The sequence below is a fragment of the Camelina sativa genome, chromosome 9, assembly GCF_030686135.1.
Source record: "Camelina sativa cultivar CO46 ecotype springtype chromosome 9, ASM3068613v1".
Taxonomy (NCBI): domain Eukaryota; kingdom Viridiplantae; phylum Streptophyta; class Magnoliopsida; order Brassicales; family Brassicaceae; genus Camelina; species Camelina sativa.
Genome location: NC_141888.1, coordinates 30,720,340 through 30,742,004, shown reverse-complemented (window position 1 = coordinate 30,742,004; position 21,665 = coordinate 30,720,340). Strand labels below are relative to the sequence as shown.

General features: G+C 35.0%; 4 protein-coding genes and 1 pseudogene across 8 annotated transcripts; 4 read left to right on the top strand and 1 right to left on the bottom strand.

The window, feature by feature from the left end:
• The first annotated feature begins 4,413 nt into the window (after nt 1-4,413).
• LOC104712078 (uncharacterized) lies at nt 4,414-8,828 on the top strand. Of its 2 annotated transcripts, none has more exons than XM_010428886.3 (15): nt 4,414-4,712; nt 4,969-5,114; nt 5,221-5,294; nt 5,363-5,495; nt 5,602-5,684; nt 5,770-5,920; nt 6,003-6,181; nt 6,454-6,659; nt 6,760-6,858; nt 7,250-7,371; nt 7,579-7,680; nt 7,817-7,926; nt 8,027-8,114; nt 8,213-8,346; nt 8,439-8,828. In XM_010428886.3, the coding sequence occupies exons 2-15, from the start codon at nt 5,010-5,012 to the stop codon at nt 8,656-8,658; spliced, it is 1,806 nt and encodes a 601-aa protein (XP_010427188.1). In that variant the 5' UTR covers nt 4,414-4,712; nt 4,969-5,009; the 3' UTR covers nt 8,659-8,828. The 2 variants fall into 2 exon arrangements, with proteins under 2 accessions (XP_010427188.1, XP_010427187.1); XM_010428885.3 differs by having other exon boundaries at nt 4,439-4,712; nt 4,951-5,114.
• Nucleotides 8,829-8,906: 78 nt separating this feature from the next.
• On the bottom strand, nt 8,907-11,599 carry LOC104712077 (myosin-binding protein 7-like). Of its 3 annotated transcripts, none has more exons than XM_010428884.3 (4): nt 11,375-11,599; nt 9,401-10,725; nt 9,239-9,285; nt 8,907-9,159 (listed from the first exon to the last, which is right to left on the bottom strand). In XM_010428884.3, exons 2-4 carry the CDS (start codon nt 10,565-10,567, stop codon nt 9,057-9,059), a joined length of 1,317 nt encoding a protein of 438 aa, XP_010427186.2. In that variant the 5' UTR covers nt 10,568-10,725; nt 11,375-11,599; the 3' UTR covers nt 8,907-9,056. The 3 variants fall into 3 exon arrangements, with proteins under 3 accessions (XP_010427186.2, XP_010427183.2, XP_010427184.2); XM_010428881.3 differs by lacking the exon at nt 11,375-11,599 and adding an exon at nt 10,851-11,290; XM_010428882.3 differs by lacking the exon at nt 11,375-11,599 and adding an exon at nt 10,885-11,234.
• Nucleotides 11,600-11,848: 249 nt separating this feature from the next.
• On the top strand, nt 11,849-13,354 carry LOC104712076 (F-box/kelch-repeat protein At5g49000). Its single transcript, XM_010428880.2, has one exon. It carries the CDS (start codon nt 12,078-12,080, stop codon nt 13,266-13,268), a length of 1,191 nt encoding a protein of 396 aa, XP_010427182.2. The 5' UTR covers nt 11,849-12,077; the 3' UTR covers nt 13,269-13,354.
• Nucleotides 13,355-13,449: 95 nt separating this feature from the next.
• On the top strand, nt 13,450-15,437 carry LOC104715669 (F-box/kelch-repeat protein At4g39550-like). Its single transcript, XM_087466318.1, has 3 exons — nt 13,450-13,842; nt 14,564-14,616; nt 14,743-15,437. Exons 1-3 carry the CDS (start codon nt 13,562-13,564, stop codon nt 15,435-15,437), a joined length of 1,029 nt encoding a protein of 342 aa, XP_087322444.1. The 5' UTR covers nt 13,450-13,561.
• A 3,008-nt stretch (nt 15,438-18,445) lies between these two features.
• On the top strand, nt 18,446-20,194 carry LOC104715668 (F-box/kelch-repeat protein At4g39550 pseudogene; annotated as a pseudogene). The gene has a single exon (XR_015567349.1). The product of XR_015567349.1 is annotated as an F-box/kelch-repeat protein At4g39550 pseudogene (transcript).
• Nucleotides 20,195-21,665: the final 1,471 nt, after the last annotated feature.

The following is a 21,665-nucleotide window of genomic DNA, read 5'->3' as shown; positions in this document are numbered from 1 at the left end:
GCTGATAGAGTTTTTCATTATATTTTATCTCATATTAAAATCACTTTATTTCTTCTTAAATATGAACAAAAGGACATGATGAGATGACATTAATCTATTGGGGTACCCTCTACCAACGATTTTTCTTTTCTTTGGATACTAACTGAAATCAAAATAAGTAAGAGAGACTAGTATATAATATGTAGATATGACAGTTTATTTCCTTAATCAGGAGACTAATAAAACACATACTGTAATAAAGAAAACATCAGATCAACAACATACATATGTACAATGAGAGCGGAAGACACCATTACTCATGAAGCCCCAAGTATCGATCCAAACGAAAGGGAAGATACAGAAATGAAAGAAAAATCCCAATAATTCTGATTATATATGCTGATGATGAAGCTGATTCTGATAATAAGACCAATGGTGTGAAACAAAAAGCTTATGTCCGGAGTGAGGATTCTGATTCACCAGGAGAAGGTAGCTAGGACGACTATTTCATTGGCAAAGGTGTCTTTTGAACAAAGGCCCTCCTTTAAGATTGGTGCAATCATAGCATAGGCATAGCCAGAGCTGCTAGTGAGATGGTTATGTTACACATAACCCCAAGTGTTGAAGCGTATAAATTGGAGGCCTTCTATGTGTGAGAATAATAAACCGATTTACCGATCCCATTTTCACGATTCATTAACTGAACCCGGTCTAATGTCTATAATCTGGACCAAAACCAAACCGAATGTTTTATAAACCGGAATCGTGGCTCGAGACATTTTAGTCAACAATATTGGGTCTGATTGGAAGCAATCAAACACCTCTTTTGCAAGCGAACCGCTCCAATGATCACCAAATAATAAATCTTTTGAAGAAGGCGGTTGGATATCATGGTTAGAGTAAGCGGTTGCAAACACCAATTCTAACCACTAACAAAAACCAACATTTGTATTATAAAGAGGTTGCACAGTTTTTTTTTTTCACAAAAAGTTGCATAGTGTATATTTCTTTGCTTTTTGGCTTTACCTTTAAAAAGATATATTGAGAAGAAATAGCAACACATATTAAGTCAAGATTGTGATTTGAATAGTAACTTACTTTTTTAATGGAGATTATGATTTTTTTAATCTATATAATAATAACAAACCGAATAAACGCGACTAACAGTTGTGTTTTTTCAATCGTACTTTTTGGATATTTTCTGAAAAGTCGTGATGGATTATTAAAACGGTTATTTATGAAAAGTTACAACTGTTCATTGTAAAGTTGTGTTGATTGGAATATTTGTACCTTTTGAAATCTAGATATATTTGTCTGTTTGAACTATTTTCATTTTTTTTTGTTATGACACAAAATCAACTAAAATTTCAATCTCAACAGTTTATTCATTTTTCTAAATTATTTTCTAGCATTCATTCTTTTAAAAATCAAGAAATTCCTCTAATTATTGATTTAACAAAAGATTTTTGGAATGATGAATCTATCTCGAATAAATGCCACCAAAAGTTTTGTTTTTGTCAATCGTACTTTTTGGATAATTTTCCAAAAAATCAGTAGAAAATTTAAATTGTGTGTTTTACACAAAGTTGCGATTATCCATTGTAACGGCTTTTTTGTAAAGTTGCAACTGTTCATTGTAGAGTTTGTGTCTATTCGAATATTCGTATATTTTGAAATCTATATATTTGTCTATTTGAACTGTTTTTATTTTTTTTGCCATGACACAAAATAATATAAAATTTCAATCTCAATGGTTTTTACAACTCTCTAAATTATTCTCTCTAGCATTCATTCTTTTAAAAGTAAGAAATTCCTCCAATTCTTGATTTAACAAAAGATTTTTGGAATGATGAATCTAATTTACAACTTTTAGTTATATATATATATAAATTAAGGAAGTACTTATATATAATAGCAATCTGAATAAATACCACCAAAAGTTGTGTTTTTTCAATCGTACTTTTTGAATAATTTTCCAAAAAAGTCAGCAAAAAACTTAAATTGTGTGTTTTACACAAAGTCACACAAAGTTGCGATTGTTCATTGTAACGGTTTTTTTGTAAAGTGGCAACTCTTCATTGTAGAGTTGTGTCTATTCGAATATTTGTATCTTTTGAAATCTATATATCTTTGTCTGTTTGAACTGTTTTCATTTTTTTGTCATGACACCAAATAATATAAAATTTCAATCTCAACGGTTTTTACAGCCCTCTAAATTATTCTCTAGCATTCATTCTTTTAAAAGTAAAGAGATTCCTCCAATTCTTGATTTAACAAAAGATTTTTGGAATGATGAATCTAATTTACAACTTTTAGTTAATTTTATACCTAGAGTCTTTTTCCAAGAGTTAGATGGATAATATAATGATCTTTTGGATTTGACTTTTGAATATGGTAATAAAGATGTCTTATATTTAAAAGCAGTTTATATGAGTTTGTAGGAATAATCAAGTGCAGAAACAAGAGTTGCGATTTTTCGTAGTACCTTTGGGTAAAAAATGTTTTTATTTGTTTTTTTTTTTTAATTCAAACGGTTGTATCTGTTCATTGTAGAGTTGTGTCTTTTCACTATATCTTATTTATATTTTTTCATCAAAACTTTTCATTCTAATATGTGTGTCTATTTAAATAGTCATGCTTTTTGAACTCTCTTTATATTTGTCTCTTCATCACTAACTAACAAGTTCGTTGAAACAAATTTTCCATTTTATGTTGAGTCTAGATAATTGAATATATTCTATAATCTAACTAAAATTTTAGAAATGATTATAGCAATAGAGAAATTTTATACAACTTAATACTGAATTTACAGTTGTGTCTATTATCTTAACTTTCCGTTTAAAAAAAATATTTTAATATTTAATAATAATAATAACAATCTGAATAAATGAGAACAGCAGTTGCAACTTTTCATAGTATTTTTTGTAAAAAAAAATAGTTTTATTTGTTCTTTTTAAAAAACTCAAACAGTTGTATTTGTTCATTGAAGAGTTGTATCTTTTCACTATATCTTTTTTTTTTAACCAAACATTAATTAGAAAAGAACTCCACGGTTGGTAGTCCAAACCGGTGGGAAAGTGTTTACAAAAGAAGATGCTAAAATAAGAGATCTAGACGACCATGCAAGACAATCCGCCTTCAGATTTGAGAAACGGAAAATCTTCGACAAGGAAAATAGTGGAAAGGCCGCCCTCAGAGTGTGGAAATCATCTAAAAATTTTGAGAAGGCAGGCCAATCTTCAGAGGCTTGTATCATCGCTACTAATTCTGCACAGTTCGTTGCGAAGCACTATATCTTATTCATATTTTTTTCATCACAACTTTTCGTTCTAATAAGTGTGTATATTTAAGTAGTCATATCTTTTGATCTCTCTATTTATTTGTTTCTTCATCAATAACTAACAAATTATTATTCGTTGAATATTAATTTTTTATTTTTTTAATATCTAATATTCAATATTATTCTGTCATCTAACTAAAATTTTAGAAATGATTATATATAGTAACATAGAAATTTAATAAAACTTAATATAGAATTTACAGTTGCGTCTATTTATCGTAACTTTTGTTAAAAACTATTTTAATATTTAAAATTTATTTTATTTTGTTCTTAAAAGTTATGTATTTTGATTTTAATTTTCCGTTGATACTGTTTCACTCATTATTAAATATATTTTAAATTATAATTATTTAATATAAAAATACATTACTCATTATAACCATTAGTTCAATATTTTCAGTAAGAATCACTTTGTCATAATGATTGTTTTTAATTGTAGCTCTTTACCATAATTCTTCATAAAAATATCTTACATTTATAATACTTTAAACAATATGTTTTGTAAAGTTGCGTCTATTCTACATAATATTTTTGTTATAAATTTTCATTTTGATGATTATGTTTTTATTAACAGTTTATGTATTCAAACTATTCTATTACATTCAAATGATTTCATAATGTATAATTTTAAATTTTAAATTTATATTTTTTTTTTTCTAAAATACGTTCTCCGCGATATCGCGGGGGGTCTGAGTCCTAGTATTATATAGTGGAGATTTAAAATTAAACAATTGATAATTTTGTTAATATCACATTTGATAATTTCCTTAATATCATTTAAATGTATTAATAATTTATATTATGAATTAAATAAAAAATTTATTATTCCATTTTTTCATATTTTAACTAAACAAATATCAATTTTTATAATTTATTTACTTATACTATTCGACCGTTACAATGTTGTCAATCAATCTAAATATTCAACCATTTTTTTTTTATAATACCATTTTTTGCATCCGCTATCTTTAATCGTTGTCTTTTTAACTACTTTCTCTATAATCGTTGGAAATTTTTTAACCGCCTCTTTTAAACTTGGTTCCGATTGGTAACCGCCTCTTTTAAAAGATTGGTTACCAATAGGAGCCTTTATTAAAAACTAGCGGCGTTAGTTTCACTGTTAGTACGGGAGGGAGAGGGAACCCCAAAATGTTTTGGACCAAATATTTTTGAAACGCTCTTTCCTCTTCCCTCCAATCTCACTTTCACCAATTTTTTTTTTGTTTTATTTCCCCTTAAAATTAATCACGGGAAAGAATAACAAAAAAAAAAAAACCCTAGCTCTGCTTCGCCGTGGAGATTCGCACCACGACGACCTCGTTAATCGGCGATATCGCTTTACGCCGCTGGGTTTCTACGTCTGCATCGCTAAGAGATTAACCATCGGAGCGTGGTGAGTATGCTCTTAGCTTCGATTTGATTTTTATGTTTGTAATTCTCCGTTTTTTTACCTTTTTAAGTTTTTCGCCGGTGCTTACCCACCAGTTTCTAGGGTTCAATGGTGTTTGAGAATTAGGGTTGCTATGGATAACTCTATGATTTTGAACCGGATTCGATTTTTTTATTTCGAAATAGATTTTGCTGGTAAATGAAATTAGAGTGGGATAATGAGATTCCGGATTGTGTCTCAGATTTGGTAATTTGAGTAGGTTAATCTGGGGATCAAGTGAACAGTAGTATCCATTTGGAAATGGCGAAAGTAGTTGCTCCTGGTGCTTTTGGTACTTCTCTTCAGATGAGTGGAGGGTCTAAAGCTGCGCCGAAGCCTAAGAGGAAGACACCTTCTGAACTGAGAGTAAGTTTGTTTCTTTCTCTTCGTTGTGCAGTGTTTCACTCGTTGAGTTTTTGGAAGTTATTTTTGAATGATTTGTTTACTCAAAAATACCCTTTTCACTGAACAGGGAGAACAATTGAAGCGGACTGCGTTTGTTGACCAAACTAAAGAAGCTTTTGATGCATTGCGCCCTTGCAAAAGGTAAAAAATCATCATGTCTTCGAGTTTTTGAACTTTTTATTTTTCTTACTTGATTATCTTGGCTGTAGCACTGAGAGAGAAAATGGGCTCAAGAAACAAGAGCTTTCGAAGAATCCAAAGTACATAGAGATGCGTATGAATGAACTATATCCTGTCAAAAAGGCTAGGCCGTGGATGCACTCTGGCAAAGAAAACTCTAAGGTTCACAACTTCTCTGATTCTAATTCCTGATTCCTTTGATTCTCTTTACAAAAATTGTAGTTTAGTTGTCATCTTTTTTTTAATAATTTATTTGTCTTTACCGCAGGAAAATGGTGTGAAGCAATCCAGCAGCCTAATCAATGTTTCTTTACTCTCTAATGTTGCTGCCAACAAAAGACAACTTATTCGGTAAAACCCCTCGGCAGTTTCTATCTGGAGTTAGCTGAGTTTTTTCTCTGCTTCAAGTTATGTTAATGTTTTGATGTCTTGGCAGTGAGGAGAATAGTGCTTCTACTGAAGTTTCTGATGATGGTAAGGCTGACGCTCGTCAAACAACTGAGAGATGTAGCCAAAGCATATTTCGCAGTGTCACGGAACTTTCAACCAGGGGTGACGAAGTATCCTGCTTCCCAGATATTGATATGGTATGTTTCACTCGGTAGTCTTTGATACTGTCAGTTGGTTATGTATCGTGGTCCTGGTGGAACTGATATCATCTTTCATCAGAATAAAGCATTGAAAGGACTTGCCACTTGTGAACCATTGCCGCTTCATCCTGCCGACATAACTGGGGATTCATTAAGTGAAAAATTCATGTCCGAATTCCAAGTTCATGGGCAAAAGATTCCTCTGGACCTTTCCATGAAGACATATGCTCGACTTGTTTCCTCTTCTCCGTTAAATTGGCAAGTATTTTGATATTACTGTACATTTTTGTATAAGAATATAATCATATGTTGGCTGTACTTGATTCTGGCTGATTTCTCCTTGACATCTCGTATTAGTTTAACACATACCACTTATTGATGATGCTATATGAAAATATGTTTTGTTATCATACAGAAGTATTCCCTTTACTTTCTCTTCTTTTTCTTATTAAATCATGTTGACTTAGTGCTTTTCTTTTGCATCCGAAGTTTGACGCAATCTATTATTTTCTATTCTAATGTTGTTCCAGGTTACATAGGTCAATCATGGGTAGTACCTACAATGGTATGCCACAGCTGAAGTTGCCGTCGTGTAATGTGGCAAATCAGGGTAGCAATAGTTCTGGATCAAATGTGGTTACACAGGTGTTAAATTCTATGTCGCTAAACTCGTGGATTTATCCTCAGTCCTCCTTGCCACCTAAATTAATATCGGCATTGTTAGCATCTGGATCAGGTTTGTTAACGAATTAACGAAAGTTCTTGAGCTATACCTTCTTGTCAGTCATCTTCCTTCTTAATATGTATATAAAGAGATCCTCTTTTTGCTATATCAGGTGAAGTTGATTTCCTACAAAAACGACAATTGGCATGGGAGGATGCTTTTCGAAATCTATATTTTATGTTTCGGAAGAATCTCTGCAAAATATTCTATGGTAATTCCATCTTATTTTCGTCTGATTTGGATGCGATTTTTCTTTTTGGTATAACGCACTGGGTTAATGAAGACGACTTCAATGGCTCTGCAAACTTGTAGTGCTTACATACTGTATGCATGTAGGTGGAATTTTTTTCAGCAGACATAGATCCTTCTATGTTTTGTTAATCACTAAAACTTACGTTTAGAAGAACTTGGTTTAAACCTTGCTTTAACATTTTTGTCTTGGCGAAGGTGCATAAAAGTCAAGTCAACCTTTGTTGCTATTCAAATGTGAACTTAATTAGTGCACAGCTTCTTTGCCATGCTCCATCTCTCTTAAGTCAATGACACGTATGCTAAACTCTTGAAATGAAACTAAACTTAATTGTGCATTATTTGGCGTGTAGTCTGTACTTCTCAGTTTGTGGCAATGTTCACTGGAAGCTGTGAGTCAGGGGGTGTCAAACGCTCATGCAATGGCTATATCACCCAGTCGACTGGAAGATTGAGAGCCATGCTTAAAGATCTTGTAAGATATGTTCCCTCAGTGTTATTAAGCCTTTTGCCTTATTTAATTTAAGTAGATTGTTTGTGTTTTGCATTCATTGAGACATCATGAGAGAACTATTACATTATCAATTATATTTTGCTCATATGTTATACAAACCTTGTGCTAACATTTAAAGACGTGGTCATCAATGCTTTACTAAGTTTGCTTTGACTATGTTTTCCACAGGACATCTGCTACTCCATGCCTCTTTGCAAAACTAAAATGGACCAGACAACTGATGAAGATCTTGCTGAACTCTCAGAGATAGAGAATCATAACCTTGGCCAGGTTTGTGCGCATTTTGTTATCTATTCAGGAAATATATTTCTGTCTACATGTATCTCTCACTCTTAAGAACCATGTGAAGCACCTACTTATATGAGAGATTATTGGCGTATTTTTCTGATCCTTGTAATGGATGCAGGTTCGTCGTTTGCGTTCTGTCTCTAACATAGATAATACTCCAGAATCGTTCTTGGCTTTTGTCGGAAATGAGAGCGTACATGGATTGTATGATCTTTTCTTAAATTATAGGTTCGAATCTCTTGGAAAATAAATTACATATTGTGCTCATGTACATCTCGTTAACTAGTTTTGATAATGATTATAACCATTATTTGTCAATCATGTGTAGGTCTTCTTTTGGATTTTTTCCCACTGCAGACGTTCCTGTATTATATTCACCAGTGCTATTTCAAAATGCTGCGCTGTCTTCTCCCGAGGTATAAACACACATTTGATGGTTTACTCTGTGGTTCTCTTGTTGTGACATCCTTATTCGATATGATAACACGGAGAATATTTGTTCTTTGATTTCCAGATCAAGTGCACAGAGAACGTAAGAACAGAACCTACAAGTTACTGTGTTGAGATTAAAGGCGAATATCTTCCGCCTTGGATTATTAGCAATATTTGTGCAATTGTGGGTGCTAATGGACAAAACTTTGAAGCCAGGTTCGTTGATGCAAAATCCCTACTCTTTTCTTCCAAACTAAAAAATTTCAGTGTTTTTAAGTAAATGCTAACATTCTGTGAGCTTAATTCAGCTTTGGGACTGAGCAAACCTCGGTTAACTTAAACATTGGTCTACCACAAGTCCCTGAAAAGACTGACCCTGAGTCTCGAGTCAGAGAAGGCACAGGAGAAACAAACGAGGATGCGCCTGGCATTCCTGGAGCGGTGATATGTCCTCAGCTTCAATCAGGCTATCTTAAGAGCTTGAAGTATTGCAACAAGTCTTACACAGTTTCGCTGTCTCCCTCGTGATCTGTATTTGCTTTGAATCCTATGTATTTTTCTGGTTTTCATCACTATATGTATGAGTGAATGTCCTCCAAAACAAGTTATCAACCCAGTGGTAATGTTATTGGTAATATGGCTGAACATATCCAGAAACACTTTTGTTGGCAATGCACAAGAAGACGTTGGTTTGAACCTTCTTAATCTTTTAATGCATCGTATAGTGACATTTTTGTGTCAAACCCTGTTACTGTTGTGATCATGGCCAGAGGATATGTTAGAGCCAAAGAAATCCTTTGAACTTTGGATTAATAATTTCAAACCAGATTCTGAACATATTTTGATTGGAGTACAGACTACAGAGCAATGTACATTTATATGTTGCACTAACTACTCCAAAGAAACCTGATAAAAAATGGAAAAATCTAGACATGTGAACTTGTTAAACATCTCCATCTCCTTGTTCCAGATCCCTCGCCTAGCATCATAAGCATCCCCTTATTATTTGCTGACAACTCATACACGTACCTGCAGTGCAACATAAATTCGAATTCATCAGAAAGCAATAACAGTAAACTGTGAACCAAAAAAGCATAATTCTGCTTACTTGTTTCGCCTGGCTTTTCTTTTCCAAGAAACGAAAGATACAATCCACTGAAAACGCAAGAACAACAGAGAGTAAACTTCAGAGGCGTACTCAGAGTTTCAGAAAGCAATATGCAACATGAGAGAGTTAGATAGGAGACATTATTATATGATTATATGATACCTTGAAAACCGTTACTACAGTGAATCCTTTAAAAGATGGCATTTTGCAAACCGGGTTTCGCCTGTTTGTTGTGCCGGCTTCCTTTGTTAATTGCTGTGCGATTTCTTTCAGCAACACCAACTGAGCTTTGTCTGTCCTCATAGATACAATGATCTGTCTCAGTGATTCCCTGTCTGCTTCAAGTGCTTGAAGCCTTGTGTAAAGTTTCTCGATATCTGGCTCGTTAACTCCTTGCTGAGCTGTGAACGGTTCTTGGTATCTCGGAGAATTCCAATGATCACCATTTAACTTTCCCTTACTCATCTTATTAGGCTCATCATCAATCTTAACTTCAGAAACTCCCACGTGAATTGAGTCAATAGTATAAACTCTGTCACTACTACTAGACATAGGAGAGTCTGCAAAACATGTCCCCTTAATATCTTTTGCAGTTCCTAAAGGCGAATTAGGATCATAATATGGCCATCTTGGAGACTGACCAACAATCACTTTTTCTTCAACCTCAACATTACCGTCTGGTCCGCTCGGGTTCTCATCCACAGTACATTTCAAAGAAGTATACTCACAAGGGTAAACATCAAAACCAACCGTGCTAGAGTCTCTGCCAAAACCAAGTATCTGCTCATGCATCTCTGCCTCAGAAACCCCATAGCTCAACAATTTCTGCTTGTATGCTTCGACCTCATAAGTCAAGGCCTCGATAGCTTGCTCTTTCTCATACAACAAATTCTCCAAAACCGTGAGCTTTTCTCGGTCATGTGTCATTTTCTCCTCAGCAAACATTTTGAACTGCCGAGCTTCCATCTGTATCTCAGCCTTTTCTCTCTGCAACCTCAGTATCATAGACATTGTCTCATTAGCCGCTGATGCAGCAGCGTTTCTCTCCTCTTCAAGCTCTAAATGAAGATCTTTGACTGTTTTCCTTTGGCTAGAAAGAACCTCAAGCAAAGCTGCACATTCATTCTCAACTAGTACCTTAGCGTTGGAAGAAGAATCAGAAGAACCTCGTAACAACAACATGTTCCCTTCTTTGAACTCGTTGAACTTTCTTTTCACCGTTCTAGTCCAAGGATCTGAAGAAGATGATGATGCCCCAAGAGAATAATCACAACCCACATCACAGCATTTCACCACATCTTTTGAAGCAAATCTCAATTCTGAATCCATGAGTTATATAACCACAACCCCAAATCTCAAAAATGCAGATACACACAGACAGATATAAAAGCACGTTCCCAAAAACCCTAGCTTTAAGAACCACACAAAAGCAGTAACCTTTGTTTCATCCTCCAATTGAATAAACCACAACAATGAAGCCACGCGACCTGGATTTAAAGACCCAAATAAACAACATTGCCATTAAAACAAAGTTTCAGCATAGCAAAAACAGAGAAGGAGAAGTTCATGATTCACAAGACCCAAAAGAAAGAAAAAAATATAATCTTTCTACCTCAAAACAATACTTTAAAGATAAGGGCAGCTACCTAATTCACAAAGATCTCTCCTTTCCCGGAAAAAAAAAAAAAAGAAAATTTTCCTTCTGTTTCCCGGGAAAAAAAACAGAGGAAAATGTAAGAAACGGTGGGATTAACCGGAGGGGAGAGGAAGGATAATCCAAAAGTTGTTCCTCCTATCAAAGAATAGAAAGAATTAAGAAGGATAAGAATGTCTTTTTTTTTTGTCTCTTCTAAGTTTGATTCTTCATCTTCCTCTCATTCTCATCTCTCTATCTCCCTCCTTTATCGGAGCGTATATCAAAGTTCTTGGACTATGTGCCCACAGAGAGAGCTTATATTTATTATCTTATGATATAAATTTCCCCTTTTTTTTGGTTGAAAAAGCAAAAGCTAAATCAATACTAATAAATATACAAATCCAGTTTCAAAAACTAATCAATCATATGGGCATAGAGATAGAAATTAGAAAACCTACCTTAACAAGTTTAGGTTAATGATTAAGATTCAAAATACTTACCAACTCTACTGATTCACCCACCGGAACTACTAAAAAGTCTAAAAAGTTTTGTTTATCTTTGGAGATTGGATGATTCCTTCGGTTCGTTTTCTTCAACATACATACATAAATTACATAGTTATATGTATTCAACATATTTTTCTTTTTTTAATTTAGAAAAGAAACAAGAAAGAAAACTTTTTGACATAAATAAGGTAGGCATGACATTTGTCAATTAGGTAGAAATAGTTTTCATTGGGTTTTGGATTTTGACTCACATGGATTTTGTGTCACTCTGTAATTTTGGTAGAAATTAAATAAAGTTGGTTGTAAGTTGTAACTGTAAATTGTAGCTACACGCGCGTTATCATTTTCTTTAAAGACCACAATACTAAAAAGTAAGCAAAAATGATATGGGAAAACTTAAATACAAAGGAAACTGAAAATGAAATTTAAGAAATGAGATTATGGTCAATGAAAAAATCTCTTGTCAAAGGTTTCGAAGAAAGTGAACTCACCACATTAGACGATCATTATATGAGTCAATGAAAAAGATTCATTCTGTTTTACAATTCTGAATTAGTCCTCTTACAATTTTGTGGACTATATTATCCCGCGTTAATAGTAAAACGGACTCTTGTGGTCAACGTCACAATCCCTAAATCAATATAAAAAATTCTCCTCTGCATTTGTTATCTGCAGCAGACGAAACCAAGCTCTTTCAATGTCTATTTTGTCTTCCACAGAGAACAAGATGATGTCTACGGAGCAACCATCTCTTCCGCTGCTCTTATCCACGCCGCAACTGACTCCAAACCCATCACTTCCCGATGATTTGCTACTGAGCTGCTTCGCACGCGTCTCGAGATTGTACTACCCAACTCTCTCCTTAGTTTCCAAGAGGTTCCGTTCACTCATTACTTCACCGGAGCTTTACAAGATCAGATCCCTCTTAGGCCACTCCGAGATTTGTCTCTATGTGTGCTTTGAGTACTATGATGGGGTTCATGGCCCTAACACACGTTGGTTCACTCTCTGCCGCAAACCTGATCAAACCCTTTGTAAGAACAAGAACAAGAACAAGAACGACAAGTCAAGTGGGTATGTTTTCGCTACACTCCATACTCCCGATTACCCTCCTGTACGCTCGTCGAATCTAGTGGCCGTTGGTTCTAACATCTACAACCTTGGCGGATCCATGTACAATGTGCCCTTGTCTAAAGTCTCGATCTTAGATTGTCAGTCTCACACGTGGCGAGAGGGTCCGAGTATGCAGGTGGAACGGTATTGGTCAGCGGTGAACGTTCTTGATGAAAAGATATATGTAGCAGGAGGCTCTGATGACTATGATGCCTCAAACTGGATGGAGGTTTTCGATCCAAAAACACAAACTTGGGAGCATGTGTTGAGCCCTCTCACGGAGAGATGTGGAAGTCTTGTATGGAGGAGCGCGGTGCTTGACGAAGAAATCTACATGTATGGGACTTGGGGTGTGGCGTACAAGCCAAAGGCAGATAGATGGGAACCGTTAGCAGAGGTTTGTTTGGAATTAGGATGGTTAGAGAACCCTGATTGCGTGATAGATAACATATTATATTGCTATAGTGATTCCCACGGTATAAGATGGTACGACTCTAGGATAAGATATTGGTTACGTTTGCAAGGTTTGGATGAGTTGCTGCTGCCTATGTATGCTAATTCTGGTTATGTCAAATTGGCGAATTATGGTGGGAAGATGGCGTTTTTGTGGGATAAATATGTGCCTTCCAGTGGAGAAAAAGAGGTTTGGTGTGCGGTGATTGCTCTTGAGAGACGCAACTTTGAAGAGATGTGGGGAGAAGTGGAGTGGCTTGATGTTGTGCTTACAGTTCCTTTCTCTTATGCATTCGTGTCAGCTCTTGTTGCTACCGTATGATGGTAAAAAGATTGGCGAGTTATTTAAGTGATTGTGGGTTTTGTTATATGATTTTGTGTGCAATAAAACATCATTTCACTTGTTAATCTTTGATAAATTAGCTTATTTTGTGTTGCTGGTGAAAAAAATTGCTTTGAGAAAAAGATTCACTACTCTTTTTTTATGATCACACCGTTTTTATTAATCTGTTGGGCTTTAATACATTGTTTGGCCCAATAATACAAAATGTGGTCAAAGTCAAAACCCTTAAATCTGTCAATTTTCCTTTGAGTCCAAGTTTCATCGGTTGTTCAATGTTGTGCCGAGAGAAGAAGATGATGTCGACGAAGAAACCCTCGCTAACTAATCCAGCTCCGTCATTGCTTTCACTCCCCGATGATTTACTATTGAGCTGCTTCGCACGCATCTCGAGATTGTACTACCCAACTCTCTCCGGAGTATCCAAGAGGTTTCGCTCAATTCTTTCTTCATCGGAGCTTTATGAGACCCGATCATTCTTAGGACGCACCGAGAGTGTTCTTTATGTTTGTTTTCAATTCAATCCTGGCCCTAATACACGTTGGTTCACTCTCTGCTAGAGCTGTCAAATAGTCCGACCATGGACCATTTGGGCGAGTCTATCTGGACATTATTTTGCATGGGCCAAAGTTGGACAGTCCCAAATGGACAATAGTCTAAAAAGTGTCCATGCCCATTAGGATCATTTCCAAATGGTCATGACCATGAATAGCCCATTTTTCTTTCTATTGTTATTCACTTATAAAATCTGAGTTTTATTTTTGTTAGTTTCTTCTATAAAATCTAACTTATATTTTTTTTGTTATTCAATATTCACTTATAAAATCTGAGTTTTATTTTTGTTATTTTTTTATAAAATCTGAATTTATTTTGTTGTTATTCACTTATAAATTCTGAGTTTTATTTTTGTTATTTTCTTTTATAAAATCTAAATTTTATTTGTTGTTTCTTTTATAAAAATCTGATTTCTTTTTGTTATTTCTGTTATAAAATTATAAGTTTGGTGGAAAAATTACGTAATTACATCTTCTCCTCAAAACCAAAATTAGAGAATCCACATTTTTTGCCTAAACCGTAAAACTGCGTTTTTCCGCAAAAATCCGTAAAATTGTGTTTTCTCGCCAAAACCGTAAAATTACGTTTTCCCGCCAAAACCGTAAAATTGTGTTTTCTCGCCAAAATCCGTAAAATTGCATTTTCTCGCCAAAACCGTAAAATTGTGTTTTCCCGCCAAATCCGTATAAATTCCGTTTTTCCGCCAAAACCGTACGTTTTCCCGCCAAACCTGATCAAACCCTTAGCAAGAAGAAGAAGAACAAGAAGAAGTCAAGTGGGTATGTTTTGGCTGCACTCCCAATCCTCAATTCTCCTCCTGCGCACTCGACGACCTTCGCGGTCGTTGGTTCTGATATCTACAACATTGGTGCATCCACCTTCAAAGCGCCCTTGTCTAAAGTCTCGATCTTGGACTGCCGGTCTCATAGGTGGCTCGAGGGTCCAAGTATGCAGGTGGAAAGGTATTGGTCAGTGGCTAATGTCCTTGATGACAAGATATATGTAGCAGGAGGCTCTGATGACTACGATGCCTCCAATTGGATGGAGGTTTTCGATCCAAAAACACAAACTTGGGAGGCTAAGTTTAACACTCTGAGGGAGAGATGTGCACGATATGTATCGAAGAGTGCGGTGATTGACGATGAGATCTATATGTATAGGTTTTGTGGTGTGGCTTACAAACCAAAGGAAGATAGATGGAAAGCTTTAAATATGGGCGATTTGGATCGAGGATGGGTAGAGAGTCCATATTACGTGATAGATAACATACTATATTGTTATCATGCTATCAATGGAATGATGAAATGGTACTACTCTAAAGAAAGATATTGGATACCTTTGAAAGGTTTACAAGGACTGTCTATGTGTACTGATCAGTCGTCTGTTCATTTGGCGAGTCATGGTGGAAAGATGGTGGTTGTTTGGAACAATTATATGACTTACGGTTCCAGTGAAGACAAGAAGATCTGGTGTGCTGTGATTGCGCTTGAAAGACGCAACAGTGGAGATATTTGGGGGAAGGTCGAGTGGCATGATGTTGTGCTTACAGTACCTATCTCTTATGAAATCGTGTCTGCTCTTTCTGCTACTCTTTGATGCAAGACATAACTGAATGTGGTGCATTTTAGTGATTGTGGGTAGTATAGTTATGTGTGTTTTAAGCTGAAGACAATTAGAAATAAATTCACTTGTAATTCAGCTTATTTTGTGCTGCTAAAATGCATATGAAAATGTTGTTTTCGTTGAATCTGCATGTTGGAAGAAGCAAAAACAAAGGATCCCAAGATTTGATTGAATATAGTGTTTAGTGGTATTGTGAACAAATAATAGGCTTTTGACTACATAAGGATCCAATGAAAAATGTTGCAGAATTTGATGGAGGTTCCTACTTAACATCATAACATAGAAAAGGTAAGGGCGTAATTACAGATTTAATGGACGTCCTCTCCTGGCTAAAATTGTTAGTCTTCAAGACTCAACCCATCCATTGAATTGAACTCTTGGTGTTGACGAAAAAAAATTGAATTCTTGTTTCAATTCTTTCTAAAATAATTATTTCCCATTGTGTAGTTATTAACAAAAAAAAAACTGGAAAACTGACAATTACTTGAATTCTTGTTTCAATTATTTTGAGTAGGTGCTATAGAGTTTAGAGAACTAGAGCATACTCCAAGAAGAGTGATCTGAGTATTGCGGAGGAAGACAACAACCTTTAGTAAGTATGCTTAATTGCTTTGAGACCTAGCTAGTATTATACTCCGTATAGATTATGATTGAACCAGGTGTTGTTTGTAGAGGAACGTTCTTTGCCTTTTGTTTGATCATGACTTTTTGGTTCATGGCTCGAATCTATGAGAGCATTCTTCTGTATAGGCCCCTTTTCTTTAAAAAGTGGCGTTTTTTTTTTTTTTGGCTCAACATCAACTCTTCCATTAACCAAAAGAATACATCCAAATTCAAAATACATAACATTCCCTCCATAATATTGGATCAAATGCAATGATTCGATCTAGTATCACCCTGAAATACTAGGCGGATCCAACGCTACCTGACCGAGAAACCATTGCATTTTTAAACCACGATGAGATAGATAACACTCTACATCTCAGAGTGAAATCATCTCTTAAACCACCTAAAATTAACTCTATGATACGAAAACAGCTACTAACATAGAGTACCAAAATCTATATTAAGATCAAAAACAATTCCAAGCTATTTGAACCTCATGATATGCGTGTAGAACTTGTTCCAATAGCATCAACACCCAGAGGCACAATAACATAAAGACTTGGTTTCTCCGGCTTTCATTGTTCCAATCCTAAGCCATAAGCGGACAAAACATCCGACTGACCCGACCAAGGGACGCGAAACAAACCAGCATGATCCGAGACTTCTCTGAACTATCACTTAATGACCATAATGCTAATCACCTAAGGATAAGAGATTGAAACACGGATTAGCAAATCTTCACCTCAAGATGCATTTCCGGATTGGCCACATCGCATCTGCCTGTTGTCTCACTTCTTAGCCGGACTGAAACCAGAGGTTGAGGAAGCTCTCAAGAACACCAGCTTTGAGGATAACCTCAAATCTCGGCCACCGACATCCAGCGAATCCTCCCCAACAAACCGGTCGACTCTAGGACTCTACTCCACCAAAAGCCTCCGGTTAGCTAGGCTCTCCGGCGAAAGGATGGGGGAGCAGGAGGGTGCGAAAGTGGCGTTTTGTAAGTAAGGAAGGCAGTATGGGGTTCATACGCATAGGCCTTCTTTTTTTTTTGGTAGGAAATAGGGAAACAAAGCTTCTCCTAATTTATCAAAACTAAAACCTCAAACACAAACATGGCATGAAATAGTGTGCCTTGATCATCATCTGAGAGTAAAGAAATAAGCAACTTGAAACAACTTCGAGAGCATGAAAACCTATCTCCAGCTAAAAAACATAGGTTTTTTTTTGGTAAAGGACCAGAGACAAATCCCTGAATTTATTAAAATAAAAAAATTACAATCGGACCTGCCGGGCCCAAGTGTCGCCAGCAGCGTCCTCGTTCAACAAACCATAAACAATAGACGGAGCCAAAGTCAAAACATAAAACCAATAGGTAAACTAAACGCATAGTTGACTAACCTGTCAGTCAGACGATTAGCTTCCCTATACTTATGACCAATATGCACTATCTAGTCCCTTGTGAGAAAGTTATGGCACAACTATACCATGAAAAACAAAGGATGAGACCCATCTATACCTGTCGAAAGAAAACCAACAACCAATATCGAGTCCACCTCCAACTCCAACCGTGTAACCCCGTGATCCCAAGCCGTGCACAGCCCATAATATACACTCCATAGTTTGCCAATGCATAGGGTTTCTTTATCTATGGCTGAATCTATTGTAACAAACATTATATTCTAATATTTTTTTTGACGTCTCAAACATTATATTCTAATATAACATCAGTTCATCAAAAAAAAAAAAAAATCTCAATATACTTATTTAAGCAATGTTGTTAGAAGTTTAACCTATTAACATTTGGTATATTACAAAAAATGTTATTACATTTTAAATAATTAATAAAAGAAAAACTTATATTGATTTATAAAATAAGAAAACAATATTTTTAAATTATTTAATGAAATTATTTAACAGATTTCATTTATTATTTCAGATTTTCAGAAATCTTAAAGAAACAATAAAAAACTATTTAAAACAATGAGATTTATTATAAATACCTTTTTTGAGATGCCCTTTTTTACCCTCTTTTACACAATTACAATATGTTAAGTTAATCTTTAAAAAAATTTTTTAATCTTTTTATATATTAAAAAGGGCATTTTTGAAAATGGTACCATAAAATGGTATTTTTGAAAAGTGATATAGAGAAAGGGGTATGTTTGAAAATTCCCCTAAAGCAATTATAGAACTTAATTTTATTTATAAAACTAAAATTAAATATTTGTATCCCTAAATCTTTTAATAATAATATATATATTTAAAAACTAAAATACAAAATTGCTTATATTTTAAAAAAATGTAAAATATTATATCTAATTTATTAAATATTTTTTTGTACTGCACACATCAATGCAATGACACAACTTCGAAGAGATGTGGGGAAATGTGGAGTGGCATGATGATGTGCTAAGAGTCCCTTTGTCTTATGAATTCGTGTCAGCTCTTGTTGCTACCGTATGATGCTAAAAAGAGTGGTGAGTTTAAGTGATTGTGGGTTTGTTGTATGATTATGTGTGCAATAAAACATCATTTCACTTGTTTAATCTTTGATAATTAGCTTATTTTGTGTTGCTGGTGAAAAAATTGCTTTGAGAAAAAGATTCACTACTCTCCTTCTTTAACACATCGTTTATTTTGTTCTTTTTTGTTGGGCTTTCAATATATTGTTTGGCCCAATAATACAAAATGTGGTCAAAGTCAAAGCCCTTAAATCAATAGTATAAATTGTCCTTGGAGTCCAAGTTTCATCGGTTGTTCAGTTTTGTTGTACCGAGAGAGAAGAAAATGAGATCGACGAAGAAACCCTCGCTAACTAATCCAGTTCCGTCATTGATTTCACTCCCCGATGATTTGCTATTGAGTTGCTTCGCACGCATCTCGAGATTGTACTACCTAAGTCTCTCCTTAGTATGCAAGAGGTTTCGCTCAATTCTTTCTTCACCGGAGCTTTACGAGACCCGATCATTCTTAGGACGCACCGAGAGTGTTCTTTATGTGTGCTTTCAAATCTATCCTGGCCCTAACACACGTTGGTTCACTCTCTGCCGCAAACCTGATCAAACCCTTAGCAAGAAGAAGAAGAAGTCAAGTGGGTATGTTTTGGCTGCACTCCCGATCCCCAATTCTCCTCCTGCGCACTCGACGACCTTCGTGGTCGTTGGTTCTAATATCTACAACATTGGTGGATCCACCTTCAAAGCGCCCTTGTCTAAAGTCTCGATCTTGGACTGCCGATCTCAGAGGTGGCTCGAGGGTCCAAGTATGCAGGTGGAAAGGTATTGGTCAGCGGCTAATGTCCTTGATGACAAGATAGATGTATCAGGAGGCTCTAATGACTACGATGCCTCCAATTGGATGGAGGTTTTCGATCCAAAAACCCAAACTTGGGAGACTAAGTTTAACACTCTCATTGAGAGATGTGATAGTCATGTATCCAAGAGTGCGGTGATTGACGATGAGATCTATATGTATGGGTATTCGGGTGTGGCTTACAAGCCAAAGGAAGATAGATGGAAAGCTTTAAATATGGGCGATTTGGATCGCGGATGGGCAGAGAGTCCATATTGCGTGATAGATAACATACTATATTGTTATCATGCTCGCTTTAAAATGAGTTGGTACGACTCTAAACAAAGAAATTGGATACCTTTGAAAGATTTGAAAGGACTGCCTAAGTTTACTGAGTCGTATGTTCATTTGGCGAGTCATGGTGGAAAGATGGTGGTTGTTTGGAACAATTATATGACTTCTAGTTCCAGTGAAGACAAGAAGATTTGGTGTGCTGTGATTGCGCTTGAAAGACGCAACAGTGGAGATATTTGGGGGAAGGTCGAGTGGCATGATGTTGTGCTTACAGTCCCTTATAACTCTTATGAAGTCGTGTGTGCTCTTTCTGCTACTCTTTGATGCAAGACATAACTGAATGTGGTGCATTTTTAGTGATAGTTATGGGTTTTTATAGCTGAAAAATCAAGTCACTTGTAATTCAGCTTATTTTGGTTCTGCTTTTCTTTTGTTTTCGTTGAATACTAAAGGTCAGTACTTTTCATGGCAAGAACTAAAACAAATGTAATTAGCTTTCGATTACTGAAGGGTTGATTCAATGATAAAAAGTTGCAGAATATGATGGGGGTTCCTCGTTAACATTGTACATAATATCTTTTGCATATGAAATAAGTGATCAAACAAAGAGTATTATTATTCAAATGTCTTCTTTTCCTCTGGCCAATAAAAGGGGGAAAAAGTCTTGCATTTTATGTTACGATGTTAAAAAGTTACAAATTATGCAGTACTAGGCAAAGACAAGCTCTGATGACACAAGTACACGAAAGTAATGAGATGTTGCAGGGAAACATAACTGCCTGAAACTAAAGGTCGACGGCTCTAGGCGTCCAACCAAACCGTTTACATCTCTCTTTCTCATTAATTATAATCGTTTAGTTTGAGTTTCTTTCTTTCTTTTTTGTCTCTTGTTTTTTTTTTCTCTTTTTTTTTCTTCAACGTCTCGTGGACTTTTTGAAATAGTTCGGCGCATCCTGTCCTGACTAAATTGTTAGTCTTAAAGGCTCAACCCATACATTAAATTGAACTCATGCTGTTGACGAAAAAAAAAATTTGAACTCTTGTTTTCATTCTTTCTAAAATAATTTTTCCCATTGTGCAGTTATAAACAGAAAATTGAAAATTTGACAATTACTAGATGCACTTTGAAGTAAGTGCTTTAGAGTTTAGAGAACTGATCAGCATACTCCAGGAAGAGTGGTATGAGTATTGCGGTGGAAAACAACAACCTTTAGCAAGTATGCTTAATTGCTTTGAGACCTATATAGTAAGTAAAGTCTACTCTACTCGATTGTATCAGATGACGACGTCATATTCCATTAAATCTGCTTAATACACATAGCAAAAATCTGTTTAGATGTTTCAATTTTTTTTACAAGAAGTTAGCTCAACTAGTAATGAGTAAGACATTAGACCATTTCCAATGGATTTTTCTGTTTTTTTCCTTTATAATAGAGGATTTGTATAATCTAGATGAATTTTGCTCCAACAGTTTTTTCTATTTTTTTCTCAATCAAAAAATATTTCAAATAGATTTTATTTTTATTTTACAATTAACATCTTTTTTAAAAAAAATTGCAAACTAACCCATTTTACTTTAAATTTTGTAACACTTTCATAAAATTATCTTTTGCAAATGGTAGTCTCAATATTTTAGAATAAATATTTATACTTAAATTTATATTATTAGTTCTTAAAAATACTTATTTTATTTATTTTGGTCATAAATGAAAGAAGTTAAAGATTAAAATGACTACTTTGCAAATAAAATAGCCCACTTCTATTTATAGAGGAAAAAAATAGAATTTCTCTATAAATAAAGAAAAAAATAGCAATCTCTATTATAGAGATAAAAATAGAGTACCATTGGAACAAAAATTACTCTTTAATAGAGTATAAAGACAAAAATAGAATATCATTGGAGATGCTCTTAGACTTTACAAAATCTGGTAGAGGGTTGCATTAGCTACAACGAGATGTTTGCTTATATATTTGGAAGTATTTTAAAATTATTTGTTTGAACATGTAAAC

Bases quoted from the DNA above. Each gene is read 5' to 3' on its own strand.
- LOC104712078 (XM_010428886.3), top strand. From the start codon at position 5,010: ATGGCGAAAGTAGTTGCTCCTGGTGCTTTTGGTACTTCTCTTCAGATG. The intron at 5,115-5,220 runs GTAAGTTTGTTT...TTCACTGAACAG, and splicing joins AGACACCTTCTGAACTGAGA to GGAGAACAATTGAAGCGGAC. The intron at 8,347-8,438 runs GTTCGTTGATGC...AGCTTAATTCAG, and splicing joins GGACAAAACTTTGAAGCCAG to CTTTGGGACTGAGCAAACCT.
- LOC104712077 (XM_010428884.3), bottom strand. From the start codon at position 10,567: ATGGATTCAGAATTGAGATTTGCTTCAAAAGATGTGGTGAAATGCTGT. The intron at 9,286-9,400 runs GTATCATATAAT...TTGCGTTTTCAG, and splicing joins CTGTAGTAACGGTTTTCAAG to TGGATTGTATCTTTCGTTTC. The intron at 9,160-9,238 runs GTAAGCAGAATT...GTTGCACTGCAG, and splicing joins AGAAAAGCCAGGCGAAACAA to GTACGTGTATGAGTTGTCAG.
- LOC104712076 (XM_010428880.2), top strand. From the start codon at position 12,078: ATGTCTATTTTGTCTTCCACAGAGAACAAGATGATGTCTACGGAGCAA.
- LOC104715669 (XM_087466318.1), top strand. From the start codon at position 13,562: ATGTTGTGCCGAGAGAAGAAGATGATGTCGACGAAGAAACCCTCGCTA. The intron at 13,843-14,563 runs CTAGAGCTGTCA...CGTACGTTTTCC, and splicing joins ACACGTTGGTTCACTCTCTG to CGCCAAACCTGATCAAACCC. The intron at 14,617-14,742 runs GTGGGTATGTTT...CCTTGTCTAAAG, and splicing joins GAAGAACAAGAAGAAGTCAA to TCTCGATCTTGGACTGCCGG.